Below are 18,153 nucleotides of genomic sequence, written 5' to 3' on the forward strand. Positions count from 1 at the left end.
GTAAAGTTGGTGTGTTTTTTTCTTTTATGATCAACATATATAGATGACATTTGGCAGGATATATATAAAGGAAATAAAAAAACATAATTCAACAACAACATTGTTAACAAGAATATTTTATACTCTGTTTCCGAATCTCATTTAACAGGGGAGGGGATGGAAAAGAGATGAAAATATACTACACTTGATCTTAGCCAAAAGGTCGAGAAATGAAAAACCATGTTCCCGAGTTTCATTTAATAGAACCAACTGGGGTAGCCCAGTTGGCCACCGACACCCACCTCTTCCCAGAGGTACCGGGTTCGAGTCTTGGGAGTGGCATATGTCGCTCAGGGTAAGAACTCGGCATGGGGAAGTCACTGCGGAGCTAGCTTGGTCGGGTAGCGGCTCCCGGAGTGAGATCACTTCGGCGGTTGGGAGGACCGTGCACTATCCCCCCCCCCCCCCCCCCCCCGAGTTTCATTTAATAAGGGGAAGGGAGAGAAAAGGAGGGAAAAGGGAAGAAAATATGATCATCTATTCATCCTCCCAAATTGAAGAGATTAGGAGAGAAAATTTTCCTTCCCCACCCCTGTTAAATGAGACTCGGGAACATAGTGTTAGTGTGGGTTATTATTAAGGTTGTGAGAATCGTTAGGCGTTAGTCGGCTGTTGGGGTACTGACTACCGATTAATCGTGAATTAATTAAATTGGGATTTTATATGTAATTTTCAGTTTTATATGTATATATACACATTTTTATATGTATTTTTTAGGTGCACATGTTTAACACCTTTTCAACCCATATTTTCAAGTAGATAGAATTGATTGCACAAATTTACATGTTCTTGTTAAGAATCCGTCCGGAATCGTTAGATTGCCACTGATTTTTGGCCAATTAAAACTGGATTTGACCATTGTTGACTGCCTACTAATTAATTGGCAATCAGATAAAAATTAATCTGTAAACCTGGGACTAGCGACTAATCGAAGGCTAGTCAGAATTTTAATAACCATGGTTATTATAACGTTTTTCCCTTCGTCCGTTACAACAACAAAGTTTAACACGATCATATTTATATTTAAAATAAATCAGATTTTACATATAAAAGTCTAACAAAAATATCGTTACCAAAGGGTCAACGACCCTCTTCACCGACTAATCACATAACTTAAGTAATTATAAATCATATGTTTTTTTATTTTTTCTGACAAATGTTGCCCCTAATTATTCTAAATTACACCTTTTACCTATAATTAAATGTTTTTACTGTATATTTAAATCTTGTCTTTACAACTATACTTGAGATAGGAAAACCATACACGTAACTAAAATTAGGTATAGAGAAAATTTTGTGCCATTTGTATAATTATTTAATAACTATAATAACTAGTTTTAAATTGAAATATACGGATAAAAACTATATGTTTACAAGAAATTGTTATTTATTTTGTCTTTTTAATAGTTTTTATGCATGAATGTATGTATGTACATACGTGATTGGGTGTAAGAAGATGCGAAGCATAATACATAGGAAACATATAAGTCATCTAATTCGGCGATGGATCCAATGAAAACAGTCCCAATCCAGAAACATATAAGTATGCATCATTATTCAAAAAAGTTTATACTATTTTAAGTTATTTTATTTTCAACTTTTTATTTTTAATTATAGCTATTATAACTGTCTCTGCAAACTTTGATATATGCTCTCTACGCACGAAGCACGTGATTTCCCTACAAATCCATATCACAAAAGCTTAAAAGTTAGCATTAATGAAATTAATATTTATTAAAGTTTTCTTTCTTGCTGCTTTTACAACCAAATGTGTTTCCATTTCACAACAGAAGACTAGATACACAGGTCAATAATTTAAATAAAACGTACCATATTTTGTAATTAATAATAAAATACAAATTGTTTGCGAATTTAACTACCTCTAATTTGAGCTTATTTTTATTTATTCTCAAGGACCATTATATTATTCGCCTTGAATTTTTTGGTATACTTACTTAAAAACAAGTTCCAAATGAGTTGACTTTTTGGAAAGTAAAAAGCAGCCATGAATGATGATAGACTGCTTGGATTTCACAGAATATATTATGATGTATCCACCATGTAAAGGATATTATAAAAAGTACACATACTTTGGGTTCGTATACATGAAATTAAACTACATGTATGTATATATATTAAATATAATATAATATATTATATTATATTTAATATATTAATGCTTATTTTAAGACATTTTTTTAAAGCAAGAGCAAATAAATGTTACATGATAATTCGATGGTGATTAATATTTGATTATTTGTTGTTAAGTTACATATTATCATGAATCCAAACAATTGTTTTTTTTTCTTGTTTGTTTTTCTTTGAATTTGAAATTATTTGTATTTAATATGCTTCTTACCATGAATATGAATATGAAGGCCATGTGAGCTACTTTGAATTTTTAAATTAGTGTCAATCTTGGTATTTTAGTTTAGAAACACACTTAATAGCATAAAAGACCTCTAAATTAAAGAGTATCATAATCAACAAAAAATATACTTTAGTAGCCGCTATGTTCTAGAATGGTGCAGTTGGGTTCCGTTAAAATGCAACATTTTTATTTGACGGACAGAGTTGGATCGGATCCCTACAGTGGAGGCCCTAGCCAGAAGGGGGGTGGTGGTGGAGGACACCGAGTGCTGTTTCTGCAGTTCGGGATCGGAATCAGTTGCTCATTTATTCACTTCGTGTCCGTCTGCGTTAAGTCTTTGGGAGAAGATTAGTCTCTGGTGTCGGGTGTTTAAATTCTTTGTTTTATCTTTTAAAGATTTGATTAAAGATCACAACTCCGGTTCGAGAAAGGAGTCGGAGAGAAAGGCGTTGCAAGGGGTTTGGGAGAAGATTAGTCTCTGGTGTCGGGTGTTTAAATTCTTTGTTTTTTCTTTTAAAGATTTGATTGAAGTTCACAATTCCGGTTCGAGAAAGGAGTCGGAGAGAAAGGCGTTGCAAGGGGTTATCTACACGGCTTGTTAATTGGTTGTTGTGGAAAGTCAGGAATAAATTTCGGTTCGATGGTAAGAGAAGCGGTGTGGAAGAGATCTTTTGCGAGGTTAGGGCTCTTAGTTTCCTTTGGTATAAACATAGATGCAAGAAAGGTTTGTTAGTTTGGGCGGATTGGTGTAAATTTGTGAATATGTAGTCTTTTTGTTTTTGTTGGCCAGTCCGGTTTTCAGGTTGGTATGTTTCTAATGAAGTTCTTGTTTAAAAAAAAAAATTATAGTTTTATGAAGTACAAATTTAATATTCAAAGTTAGAGTGAAAATATATAGGTACTAGACAAATAAAATATCAAACATGCATGTCATATAATAGCATAATACAAGTTTCAACCTTTGTCTTGCATTACATTTTTAATTCGTAGATAGGCGGCAATTGGTTTTTGAAAGTATTATTGTTATATAACTATATCATAAAAGGGTTAGGTTCATAAGGGTGCTTATAATATAAATCTGGAAAACACACATAAACATATAATTATGCAAAGACTTGTTATACATAACCAATATTAAGTAGATAATCGTAAAAACTATAGTGTAAACATTTACACGCAGTGTATTGAAAATAATTAGATGTACTGAGAGAGAGAGAAAGAGTTAAAAGCCATTTTCATGACATATATAATAATGTATATGTGGTTCTCACATTCTTATATTTTAAAACCGGTGTTAAAAAAAATATTAAAAATACCCTTATTAGGTTTTCTTAAGAAAAAGAAATAGCATATTACAAGCATAATTTAGTGAGTTTTAGTGTATGATCCATAGGATGGATGGGGTAGGGCATTAAAATAAAGAAAAGGGGGACGAAAACACAGACTCTCATGGGCACATAATCAAGTGCATCTTTCATGCTTATGCTTAAAATCATTTTGTTACCATCTCCCATCATAATGTTCTTTCTCTCAATCCATTTTTTTATTCAATTAATATTTTACATAATATTCACTAAATCTTCCTATACTAATAAACAAAAAACTTTTTGTACACGTGTCACTCTCTAGTGCCTGCTCACTTTTAATAATAGTATTACATATTAATTTTATACACAAAATATAATATAATATTAATTAATATAGTTAGAGATAAACGTCTAAATTCAAATTTCAATAATAATTATCTATAACAAATATAAATGTATCAAATAATATAATAAGTATAATATTATTTAATATAGTTAGAGATCAAACGGATAATTTCAAATTTAATTAATAGTAAATTACTTTTTGAGTCCCTATGTTTTAGTGGTTTTAACCACTTGAATCCAAAATCAAAAAGTTTAACACTTTGAGTCTCTAACCGCTCATTCACACCCTCTGTAAAAAATTCAAAAAACCTTTTGTAAGGTTGAGTTCTCTAAGTTCTCACAACTTGTAGAAGTTTTCATTTTACCCTAACCACATATATTTGTTAAGATAAAATATATTATTTGGATATAAACTATAATTACTAACAAAGTATCAAATCACATGTACAAGTAACGAAAATATAACTGTTCTTTATTTTTATTAATTTATCTAAATAAATCATTTCATTAATAAGGATTATATACAAGTTTATAATTTACATTTTTCGTCACTCAACCCGTGTAATACACGGGGTTGTAAGCTAGTAGTTTAATATGTAAAGATAATTAAGGTAATTATTGGGCTTATTTACTCATGAAGCTCTTAGGATTTTTTCAGAAATACATGTAGATATTGATTTTAAGTTCTACATAATAATTGCTCGGTAATTTTTTATTTGCCTAGTCGCTGGACGTACTATAATTTCACTTTTGAAGTTTTACCCAATCATAAATGAAAAATTAAAAAAAAAAATTAAAGAAATCATTTTTGATCGTTATGATAAGCATGGCCGGACCTATAGTATAAGTAACTCAGACTTGGGACTAGAGCCTTCAAAAATTAGGGCCTCCTGAAAAGAAAATTTATATGGTAACTGTTAATATTAATGCAAATTTATTGATTTAGAGTTGTTTGATTTCTTATATAAGCAAACCACCCGGTGTTATAGTTGTGTTAAATTTTTGTTTGGTTCCAAACACGGATAAAGGAGTATCATTTATAATAATCAAAAAAGAAAAAAGGTCCCTAAAATTTCATTTCGCCATGGGCCTCTAAAAAGGTTAGAACGGCCCTGATGATAAGATGTTTCTCTATTATGTTTCTTTCACTTCATAAACATCATCTTTTTTTCTTGGTTGATCAAAACTAAAATAGTTAATTCATAAACGCTATCTTCTACTGTATGTATAAAAAAATCAACGAGTTTATATGAAATACGCAATAACAACATTCAATATTAATATCGTATATATATTTTCTACTTTGAATTTTTTCAAAATTAAATACTTAATTTCAAAACTAAGAAGTAATCTGTATATAAAAAAGAACTTCTTGCATCAATATTGTATTATGTTTCAGCTTTCTTATTTGTGAAAAAGTTATGTGTGTTTGTGTTCGACATGCAAATAAATATATGAAACTTGAAATTTAAGAAGTTTAGAGGACTACTGACATTTGCAAACTAATCTAATTATTACTGAGCTAATAACTAACTAACATAACATTTTATAATTATGGGGCCTATAATCAGTTAAAAAAAAATAAAAATAAAAAGAGAGAAGAAGAAGCCAAGTCTTAAGCCAGGAACAAAAATTCGGCCCAAGGCCTAACCCAAAACCAGGTCCAGGCGTCCAGCCACAGAAATAAAGCTAAGTAAACGGGCTTACTTCACTTAAAAATCTAGCCCATCAACAAGATCTGAACGACTGAAGCGCTCATTGGGCCCAAATAAAATTCCACCTAATTGGCTGTCTTCTATTATTTTTTTTAACAGCGGCTATTTTATTAGATCATAAAATAGAACAACGAGACCAGTAAAAAACCGGGAGTCCAAAAAAAACCACAACAGAAGTTATTTAACGGATTAGACTAAACAACTGATTATTTATGTATATTCATGTTGTATGAGAAGTTACCACTTTCGAGGAAACATACATTTTTATATTTGTTCTAAAAAATAAGCTTACGGATTATAAGTTAATTAGGTTAGAATCCCGTGTATTACACGGGTTTACTAAATGTAATTTTATATACTAAATAATAAAAATAATATATCCTTAAAAACTCGTGTATTGTATGGATTTAACAAATGTAATTTATATACCAAATAATAAAAAAAAAGTTATATCTTTAAAAATCTTGTGTAATACATGGGTTAAATAAATGTAATTTTGTATAGTAAATAATAAAAAAAAAGTTATTTTTTTAAAACTCTACGTATTACACGGGTTGAATAAACGTAATTTTATGTACCAAATAAGAAAAAAAGTTGTATCATAAAAAACTAATGATAACATATTAATACAAAGTTTGATTTTCGTGATAATAAGAAAAAGTTATATCATAAAAAAAACAAACGATTTCGTTATAGGGAAGCATTCTGTTCCAAAATGGCTAATGAAAAAACTTAGTTATATGAAAAATATATCTATCTATAAAGACACCAAGTACCTATACTTAATATGTTTACGTTTTTTAAAAGATATGGGAACTTATGAATGCACTATACGTATCTGTAAACACAAAAAGTAACATTCGCCATTGAAAAAATTAATAAAGAGAGTGAATCAACATAATAGCATGGATAGATTAGGATCTATTTGGTGTAATTTAGAAGTAAAGTTATTATAACATTCACCATTGAGAAATTAATAAAGAGTAAGTAAATCAACATAATATACGGTAGAATAAATTAAACAAAAGGAAGGATATTAAAATTAGGAATAAAAAAAATTGAGAATTGATTTTGTTGACCACATTGACAAATTTCATTTCCAATGAAGATTTCTTCAAAGGGTTATTGGATTTTATCACCCCTAACTATCGGCCTTTGGCAGTTGCCACCCCCAACTATAACTTTGACACCCGGCACCCCCAACTTGACTCTTAGTTTGTGCTGGCACCACTCAGTTAAATCTGCACTAACTTGGTTAGTTTTTTATCCGACGTGACACAGGTTTGCTGAGTTGGAGATGATTACGTGGCGCTGATGTGTATCTAAACCTCATCTCCTTCTTTACAGTATTTAAAAAAAACAATAACAAATCCTAAATTATAAATTTATCATTTTGAAGATCGGGGCCTTAAATGATGCGTGCTGTTTCGTTTCTTTTTCCACAGCCGCCAACATCAAGTTCCGTTCCGGCACCCAGGTCAGATTGTTTGTTTGATTTGTTGTTCAATCTCTGTTGTTTCTTTAATTCATATCAATTTCATCATTTTCATAGCAAGAACATCTTCAAACATCATCATCACAGTTCATCTTCAGACTTCATTCATCATCTTCAAATCAAGATCTTCAAAATCCACCACCACCGCCACCCTCTTTCCTCTTCAAAACCCACCACCACCGCCACCCTCTTTCCTCTTCAAAACCCACCACCACCACCCTTATCAAAACCCACTTCTGTCTTGAAATTCAGTATCAAGACCCACCAAATTCTGTCTCAAAACCACTTGCTTGAACAAACAATCTGACTGTAAAATTGTAGACGGAGAACGACGGAGAAGATACAAACCTTGCCGGATCTATGATCTGAACACCTGGTAGACTCATCGTAACCGTCCCTCCACGACAGCGGTGTGCTGGGATCTATGATCTGAACACCTCGTAACCGAATTTGAAGTTCTTGAATAATAATGCTGTGCAGGTTGAGTTTCGACGGGGAAGTGGCTTTTGTTTTGTGAAGGTAGATTTGGGTTTGAGGATCTCTGTATGTGGGTTGGAGATCCAGTGACCTCCGACTGTATAATCGAACAATTCGTTAAACGCCAATTAGGAAGGGTGATTTGGTGAGCATGTGGATCGGTATGCTTCAGGTGGATCGTTGGAGAACAAAGTAGGGGCGAGTACTGGGTGTTCGCCGAATCAGGATGATGATGATATTTTAAAAATAGAATAAAACCAGCAATTATAGATATGAAGGTGATTTGGTGATGAGAGATGATGATGATGCCTACTTGTGCCATGAATTCACCACGTCATCATGTCCAACTCATCAACTATGTGCCACGTAGGATCATAAACAAACTCAGTTAGTAAAGATTTAACTGGGTGGTGCCAGCACAAACTAAAAGTCAAGTTGAGGGTGTCGGGTGTCAAAGTGTTAGTTGGGGGTGACAACGGCCAAAGACCGATAGTTGGGGGTGATAAAATCTAATAACCCTTCTTCAAATAAAGTGTCTATCCAATCGCTTGTCAGTTGAATCCTTTATCGTAATATCTTCTATCTACTATAATAAAAGAAACCAACTTTTGAACACGTGTAAACGTATAAGTCCATCGTATTTTTTATTTTCTCACCACTCTCTCATATTTAATTATATTATCACTTATCCTTTAATTATTCATATTTAATTTTTAATCTCCAAATAAATCAGTATAGATTAAATGGTCATCTCGCTAAAACTATAGGATAGTTTTTTCTCTAAAAAATATAATTCTATTTCTATTAGGTGCATACGTTTCTCTATAAAATTATATCTCTATTAGGTTCACACTTTATGAAGTATTTCATCCTATCCTATATCATTAAGCAAAATAAGTTTAATATAAAATTAATAATGAATTTAGTATTATTAAGATTGACAAAAATGTGTAAGGTGTATATCAATATCCATGGTTAACAAAGATTACCATAAATTTCAATATACACACACAGTGGCGAAGTTTGAGATTTCCGACAGAAGGTGGGGGCGGAAATCACCGATCCTAAAAATTTCTATAAAACTAGGGGTGTTGAAAACGTATATTTGCAAACTTGTGAGATGATTCTCAAGTGCACCCACCTGTTTTATTTTGCTCTACAAATAAACATATACACAAACAGTGGCGAAGCTCGAGATTTCTGACGGAAGAGGGGGGCGGAAATCACCGAACCTAAAAATTTCTATAAAACTGGGGGTGTTGAAAACGTATATTTGCAAACCTGTGAGATGATTCTCAAGTGCACCCACCTGTTTTATTTTACTCTACAAATAAATAGTTTTCATTATTCAACCCGTGTAATACACAGGACTATAACCTAGTTGAATAAATAATTCAAAACCCAACACCAATGTTAGATAAAATTTGAATGGAAGATTTAAAAATTTTAATGGATTAAATCTTTAAATCATTAGGCAAGAAACAACCATGAATTATTCAAATATTGAACAAAAGATATTATTACACTTAAATAATATTTATAAAAAAACTCAAATTTTGATAGTCTCGTTGACTGACACGTGTCCCCAAAGAGGTTTCTTTTATTATATGTATAGATGGGCAGATGTTGTAATTAATTGAAGAGTAAATTACAATCGGTGTCTTTTATGTTGGTATCAAATTACAACTGGTATCCTTTAACTAAAGAAATTACAGGCTCTGTTCTTTATGTTACCAGTTTTTAGCATGTTATGTCCTTTAGCCCTAACCTAGTTAAGTTTTTTGGTTAAGTCTTACCATGTGCATCTCACATGAGGGCAACATGGTCTTTTCATCTCAACTTAACATGAATTTCGATTTCCCCATTGCATCTGATAACATCTGATTGTTCATATTCATCTCAAAAACCATAGCGATTGTCTATGTCTCTCAAAACTTCGATAAAAAAAACCCTACATAAAAAAAGAACGTGAATCAAACCTTGCAATGGGTGCCTTCTACATACGACAAGCACTAGAACATCACAACATCGATGAAATTTATGGTAAGCTTCCAACATCATTGTAGTCAGTTCTTTTGATTGGTTTGATAAAAAACAAAGATTAATTCCAAAATATTGTTTATTTATTTATTTATTTATTGGTTTGAAAAAATGGAGAGGATAAAATAGATTTATTTATTTCGTTTTTTAATATAAAATTGGGATGAAAAGACCATGTTGCCCTCATACGAGATGCACATAGTAACACTTAAGCAAAAAAACTTAACTAGGTTTGGTCTAAAGGACATAACGTGTTAAAAACTGGTAACATAAATGACAGAGCCTGTAATTTCTTTAGTTAAGGACACCGATTGTATTTGATGTAAACGTAAAATACAGGTTGTAATTTACTCTTAATTGAAACTAGTGATTTTCCTCTCGCACTTCGAGCCGAAAATTCGGTTGTTATCTATTTGGTTCGTTATGGTACCTACACTCGCTATAGTAATCGAAAGAGGAAACCTTACATCGATCGAAAACAATAAAAACGAATTTCCATACCAGTACCGATGTTGTTCTTTTTTTTTTTTTGAATGGCAACCTCTGGTCTGCTCTATTCACCAATAATTCTAATATTTATCACCTTTGCCCAGGATTGAACCTGAAACATCTCCCTTAAGAGGCATATGCCTCTACCAATTGGGGTAGCCTCACATTGGCAAAACAAAGAATTGGACGCAACAACAATCGAACTTGCGTCAGCTGCTTGCAATACGATGCATCAACCCTCACAACACATCATTTGATTTGTGTGTTGTTCAGTTGATATCAGTTTTGTTGGTTTGCATTATATGTTTTATTTTTTCAACGTTGCCATATAAACATTATAGAAAACAGCTATTGTGCCGCTATCGTACCAACCCAAACCGAAACCGACTGAACAACATTTGTGTCGTTAGCGGGATTTATTTTTGTTGTTTTTCCTTTTGATAAACTAAGATCGTATTGCTATCATACCGTACCGAACTGAACAACATCGGTACCAGTATGTATTAATTTTTATAGTTTTTTTGTTTGATAACATATATCGTGTCGCTATCTAGTGATCCGAACGTAAGTTATTATAAAAAAATCAAACTAAATGCTAAATAAAATGCTACTAATAAAAAGAATAAATACCTAAAAATTATCTTTATTACTAAACAATTAAATGAATAATTGATAAAATATTACTAAATAATATTAAATACTTAAAATATTTAAACTATTGTTCATCATAAGTTTATGTTAATATATATAATAATAATGGGTTATATTCTTTTATCTAGAATCAGAAATATTAAAATACATATAAATAATTTTCATGAACCTTATGATTTTTTTATTTGCTATATACGACTGAAATCGTGAAATTAAATCTACTTTGAAGTTTGAACTCTAATTTTGACCAAGCTTTCAAATTGAGAACACATGCAAGGAATATACTTGTAAGGATTAGGATCAAACAGTTTTATTTAAATGGAACTATTTTAAACCATCGTTGACTTGAAGTCAATCGTTTTTTTTTTTTTTTTTATCACAGCCATTGACTAAAAGATTTCAACTTTCAAATGAAAATAGTATTTAGACCTTCATACCAACCAAATCAAACAATTTAGTCTTGTTTGATTCCAAACCTTTTTCATATCCAAATGAAATCAATACGATTGATTTTGTTTGATTTGGCTCCAACTTCCAACCCTTTTGCATGATGGTTTATAAATTATAGTTTTATATGAAAACAAACATATTATAAATTAACCTTGACAAGTTATTTGTTTTTACTATAAAATATGGATTTTTTTTCTTCCCAATTTATGTATTCACTATTCGGGGAAGAGTTAATAGGGTAAGATGATAGTTTTTTATTAGAAATTTATAGAGTTAACGTATAAAATGTTTTTTGTTTGAAACAACTAGCCTATTAACATTATAGAGATAAGAAGAGAAATTGGGGGAATGGATATTTTATTGATATCTCAAATGATTCACACGTGCCTCTATTTATAAGCTTTACAAGTTGGGGTTAAGTATATAGAGGGATGGGGGTTATGTATATGGAGGGATATGGGTTAAGTATATGGATAGTCATATAATAAATAGGTAATAATTCATAACACTCCCCCTTGACTATCCATGTGACAAAATAATATATTATTCTTATAATACGCTTGGTGATGCTGCCTCGTTAAAAAACTTGCTAGGAAAACCCAGTGAGATAAAACCATAGCTAAGGGAAAAAGAGTGCAGCGCGTATTATTCTCCCCCTGATGATTTAAGCTCCTTGAGTCGACGCATCCCGATCCCATGAACCAGTTTCTTGAATGTAGAGGTCGGAAGTGCTTTTGTAAACAAGTCTGCCAAATTGTCGCTAGAACGAACTTGTTGGACAGTGATATCTCCATTCTTTTGCAAATCATGTGTGAAAAAAAAACTTTGGTAAAATGTGCTTCGTTCTGTCACCTTTGATGTATCCTTCCTTAAGTTGAGCAATGCATGCTGCGTTGTCTTCATGTAAAATTGTCGGTCCCTCATCTCTCGTAGAAATACCACAAGACCCACGAATGTGTTGTATTATACTTCTTAACCAAACACATTCTCGGCTAGCTTCATGAATCGCCAATATTTCTGCATGGTTAGATGATGTGGCTGTGATGGTTTGCTTTACAGAGCGCCATGAAATAGCAGTGCCTCCACTTGTGAATAAATATCCAGTTTGAGATCGTCCAGTGTGAGGATCAGACAAATACCCTGCATCTGCAAAACCAACCAAACTTGTTGTCGATTGGTTAGTAAAATACAACCCCATATCTTTTGTACCTTGAAGGTATTGAAGTATTTGTTTTACCCCATTCCAATGCCTCTTCGTAGGGCATGAACTATATCTTGCCAATAAATTTACAGAAAATGATATATCTGGTCGTGTATGACTAGCAAGAAACATTAGTGCACCAATTGCACTTAAATATGGTACTTTTGGACCAAGAATTTCCTTTCCATCATTCGGAGGTCGGAATGGGTCTTTCTCGACATCAAGAGATCTTACAACCATTGGGGTACTCAATGGATGTGATTTTTCCATATAAAACCTTGTAAGTAACTTTTCTATGTAGTTTTGTTGATGTACAAGGATTCCACCCTTGAGGTGTTCGATTTGTAACCCAAGACAAAATTTTGTCTTTCCAAGGTCTTTCATTTCAAATTCTCTTTTCAAGCATTCAACCGCCTTTTGGAGTTCACTTGGCGTTCCAATTATGTTCAAGTCATCAACGTATACAGCAATTATAACCTATTCAGATTCTGACCTTTTTATGAAGATACACGGGCATATTGAATCATTTTTGTAACCTTCTTTCAACAAATACTCACTAAGGCGATTATACCACATACGCCCAGATTGTTTTAGCCCATATAATGATTTGTTTAATTTAATTGAAAGATGTTCTCGAGAACTAGACGTACATGAGTTTGGTAATTTGAATCCTTCAGGGAATTTCATGTAAATATCAGTATCAAGTGAGCCATAAAGGTAGGCTGTCACAACATCCATTAGGCGCAGATCAATCCCTTCTTGTATTACCAGACTAACAAGATAACGAAAAGTTGTCGCATCCATCACCGGAGAATATGTCTCCTCATAATCAATCCCAGGTCTTTGCGAAAATCCTTGTGCTACTAATCGTGCCTTGTATCGTATGATTTTATTTTTCTCATTTCGTTTTCGCACAAAGACCCACTTATATCCGACAGGCTTTACACCTTTAGGTATAGGGACTACTTGTCCAAAAACTTCTCGTTTATTGAGGGAATCTAATTCTGCCTTAATTACGTCTTTCCAATTTGGCCAATCATTTCTTTGTTTACATTCCTCAACAGATTTTGGTTCTTGATCCTCATTATTTTCCATTACTTCTAGCGCTATGTTATATGAAAAACTATCATCGACGTCGATTTCATTTCGGTTCAATACCTTTCTAGACATGATATAATTTATTGAGATCTCTTCGTTTTCAGGTACCTGAGGTTCTTCTGGAACCACCATGTCTAGTGTCTCTTCAGGAGACTCTTTTCTTGGCATTATCATTACCTCGACTGGACCATCTCCATTATTTGCTCCTTTTTTCTTTCGAGGATCTTTATCTTTAGAACCGATTGGTCTACCACGTTTGAGACATGCATTAGACTCATTTCCAACATGTGCTTGTCCTTCTGGGACACTTATTTTTACTGGAGCATTAGCAGCTGGTATGTGTGACTTAGTCTGGTACTTGATTTGCTAATGTTTGTAAATGAATTATTCTTTGAACTTCTTGTTCACACTCTTTAGTTCGAGGATCAAGATGAGATAGTGATAATTCATTCCAAATTATATTATTATCTTTCAGTTGCTTTTCATCTCCCCCTAATGTTGGGAATGTTGTTTCAACAAAATGACAATCACCAAATCGAGCTGTAAATAAATCACCTGTTGATGGCTCTAAATACTTAATGATCGATGGTGATTCATACCCAACATATATTCCTAACCTCCTTTGAGGTCCCATCTTTGTTCGTTGTGGTGGAGCGATAGGAACATATACGGCACAACCAAAAATCCTTAGATGGGAAATATCTGGTTCCTGACCAAAAACCAACTTTAATGGGGAGGAAGTGTGATAACTCGTTGGCCTGATGCGAATTAGTGTTGCTGTATGTAAAATTGCATGCCCCCAAGCAGATGCTGGTAGTTTTGATTTCATAATCATTGGTCTTGCAACCATTTGAAGTCGCTTGATAAGCGATTCAGCAAGTCCATTTTGCGTATGTACATGAGGTACTGGATGCTCTACACTTATACCAATAGACATGCAGTAATCATTGAAGGTTTGGGATGTAAATTCCCCAGCATTGTCCAACCGAATTTTCTTTATGGGATAATCAGGAAAATGTGCTCTTAACCTTATTAATTGAGCAAGTAGTCGTGCAAATGCCATATTACGACTTGATAGTAAACTCACATGTGACCATCTAGTTGATGCATCAATTAAGACCATAAAGTATCTAAATGGTCCACTGGGGGGTGTATAGGTCCACATATATCCCCATGTATTCTTTCTAAAAAACTCAAGGATTCTGTCCCTACCTTAACTGGTGATGGGCGAGTGATTAACTTCCCTTGTGAGCATGCAACACATGTAATATCCTTAGATTGAAGAATCTTTTGGTTCTTCAAAGAATGACCACATGAATTTTCTATAATTTTTCGCATCATTATTGATCGGGGATGGCCTAACCGGTCATGCCAAATGATAAAATTTTCTCGATCCATAAACTTTTGGTTTATGATTGCATTTGATTCAACTACACCAATTTTGGTACAATACAAACCAGAGGCAAATGCGTGTAACTTCTCTAATATGTGTTTTTTTCCCGAAATAATATTTGTGATTTGAAGGTACTCATCATGTCCTTCACATGTAGTCTCAAGATGATATCCATTTAGACGTATATCTTTAAAGCTTATCAGATTTCTTTGAGACAGTGGGGAAAATAAGGCATTGTTAATTTTGAGCAAAGTTCCACTTTGTAGAACTACATATGCTTCTCCAAAGCCTTCAATTAACTTTGTTTTACCAGATATAGTACCAACGCTTGCCTTTTTCATTGTTAAACTAGAGAAATAATCCATTTTCGTTAGGATTGTATGTGTAGTAGCATTGTCTATTAGACATACATCTTCACCATTAATATGAAGTTTAGTTGAATTCTCCATATGCTTCAAAACAAAATAAAGCTTCGTATATAAAAGTATAATATGGTTCAAACATAACAATTTCATAAAGTGCCCCAAAAACAAAACATAACAAAATCCCAAACAAAATGTCTTAATAAAACATCAAGGAAATAACATAATTTTAAATATAATCATTCATGCATAGGGAAAATTGCAAGCATCCAACTGGTTTGTATCAGCCAAGATATCACCAGAATCCAAATTAGCTTGCTCGATAAGGAAATCATCATAATCTAGATTAGTTGCATTAGTATGGTCCTTTTCACCTCTTGGGACATCAACATTTCCATCTTCATATGTGAAATTTGTCTCTATTCCTTTTTGTTTGTCTTTTATAGATTGTTGGTAAAGCTCTACTAAGTGTCTGGCTGTACGACATGTACCAGCCCAGTGGTTGTTACCACCACATCGATAGCATGCATTAGATGAGGTTCCACTTTTCTTTTTACCTCTTTCATCATTGGATTTCTTTTCATTATCATGCAACTTCTAATGGGTTCTTTTGTTTTTGAATTGAACACCATGATAATTCACCTTACCATATGCACGTCCACGACCACGTCCATGACCACGACCACGACCACGACTACCATGACCACGCCCACGTTGATAGCCACGACCATGTCCGTGACTTCCACTTTGGTCATTATATGTTGCCACATTCACTTCTGGGAATGGGGTTGTACCAACTGGACGAGTTTCATGGTTTTTCATTAGTAGCTCATTATTTTGCTCAGCCACAAGCAAACATGATATTAAGTCACTGTATTTGGTGAAGCCCCTTTCACGATATTGTTGTTGCAAGACAATGTTTGAGGCGTGAAAGGTGGAGAATGTTTTTTTTCCAACATCTCCTTATCAGTAATATTTTCTCCACATAGAATCAACTGTGACGTGATTCTAAACATTGTTGAGTTATACTCACTTATAGACTTAAAGTCTTGCAACCTTAAATTAATCCATTCATAACGAGCTCTTGGTAATATTACTGTTTTCTGATGGTCATACCTTTCTTTTAAATTGGTCCATAGGACGAGTGGATCTTTGATAGTGAGATATTCATTTTTCAATGACTCATGAATATGGTGGCGTAAGAAAATCATTACCTTTGCCTTATCTTGGGTACTCGTTTTATTTCCTTCTTTAATTGTTTCCCCAAGGTTATTGGCATTTAGATGGATTTCAGCATCCAAAGCCCATGACAAATAATTTTTTCCAATGATGTCTAAAGCCATAAACTCAAGCTTTGCAAGATTCGACATGATTATCTATATTAAAGAAATACGCACGGATTAATGTATGTTATTCAAAATTATAATCCAATTAAATAATATTTGAGATAACAATTATTGACTACAAAGAAAAACAAGGTTAACAAAATAGTTATGTGTTAAGACGTTTAGAGATTACACATTAAATTCTAAATTTTGTTTACAAAGATTAATACACAGTATTTCTTCTCATATATCAAGGGTAATGTGTTAGTTATCATGTACACACCCGAAATGTATATACACGAAATAAACATAAACTAAATATGATATTTAATATTATATTATAATGTGTAATATTGTTAACAAATACTTAAAACATATGAAGGAATATAAATTTTATAGAATATGGGTAGTAAATCGATTTGAATCAATTAAATATTTTAAATGAATCAAAGCTACAATAATTTAATAAGAGTACTGATGTGCATAATGATTTTTTTTTTCTAATGATTACTAGATGGAAGGTCTTTCGTTAGATTATAAAAAAAAAGTGTCTAATGGATTACCCTAACTTGCTTAACAATATGAGGCGCCAAGGTAATTGTTATAGTTATTTTGCCAATTGTCTTCGTAAAAGTGACGTATCATTTCATACAAGTTTGTTCTCTCATATTAGATTGCTATTTATATAAATTGTAACTACTCTTTCGAACTTGTGTCTCCCAATAATAACTAATGCAAAAGATAACTTTTAAAACTTAATTAAACCTTAAGAAGAATAAGAAGAGATACCATTTGATTATTTTTATATAAATTGTAACTACTCTTTCACCTTTTTTTTCTTTTTTTTTAACCTTATTTCGATTTTATTATTATATTGAAATTGACCATTCTATCATATCACACAATTCTATCTAACAAAAACTAATAAAAAAAATAACAGAAAATAAAATAACTTTTAGAAAGAATTCATGTAATTTACCTTTATTACTATTGTTTTTTTTTTAAGAATTACACCAAAAATCCTATTGTTGTTATTATCACTACTACTATTATTATCCTTAATAAACGAATGAATGTTGATTCTAGAAATAAAAATAAACTTTTTTTTTACCTTACGATGGATAGTATGTACAAGTCTCTAACACAACCCAAAATAGTATGAATTACAATATGGATCATGTATAAAGAAATAATGAATAATAATAAAATGGTTAGAAAATATATTATACCTTACGATGGTGTGATCCAAAGCAATGGCACTTGTGATAATACGATCCAACTCTAAAAACAAGTCGTGCTGATAACGTGTTTGAAACAACTAGCCTATTAACATTATAGAGATAAGAAGAGAAATTGGGGGAATGGATATTTTATTGATATCTCAAATGATTCACA

The 18,153-nt window shown here is 32.4% G+C and overlaps 2 protein-coding genes across 2 annotated transcripts; both read right to left on the bottom strand.

The window, feature by feature from the left end:
* Nucleotides 1–15,676: 15,676 nt before the first annotated feature.
* LOC110942721 lies at nucleotides 15,677–16,255 on the bottom strand. Its single transcript, XM_022184486.1, has 2 exons — nucleotides 16,076–16,255; nucleotides 15,677–16,030 (listed from the first exon to the last, which is right to left on the bottom strand). Exons 1-2 carry the CDS (start codon nucleotides 16,253–16,255, stop codon nucleotides 15,677–15,679), a joined length of 534 nt encoding a protein of 177 aa, XP_022040178.1.
* A 41-nt stretch (nucleotides 16,256–16,296) lies between these two features.
* LOC110942722 lies at nucleotides 16,297–16,803 on the bottom strand. The gene is made up of 2 exons (XM_022184487.1): nucleotides 16,550–16,803; nucleotides 16,297–16,441 (listed from the first exon to the last, which is right to left on the bottom strand). Exons 1-2 carry the CDS (start codon nucleotides 16,801–16,803, stop codon nucleotides 16,297–16,299), a joined length of 399 nt encoding a protein of 132 aa, XP_022040179.1.
* Between the last annotated feature and the right edge of the window lie 1,350 nt (nucleotides 16,804–18,153).

Source organism: Helianthus annuus, chromosome 5 (genome assembly GCF_002127325.2).
Source record: "Helianthus annuus cultivar XRQ/B chromosome 5, HanXRQr2.0-SUNRISE, whole genome shotgun sequence".
Taxonomy (NCBI): Eukaryota; Viridiplantae; Streptophyta; class Magnoliopsida; order Asterales; family Asteraceae; genus Helianthus; species Helianthus annuus.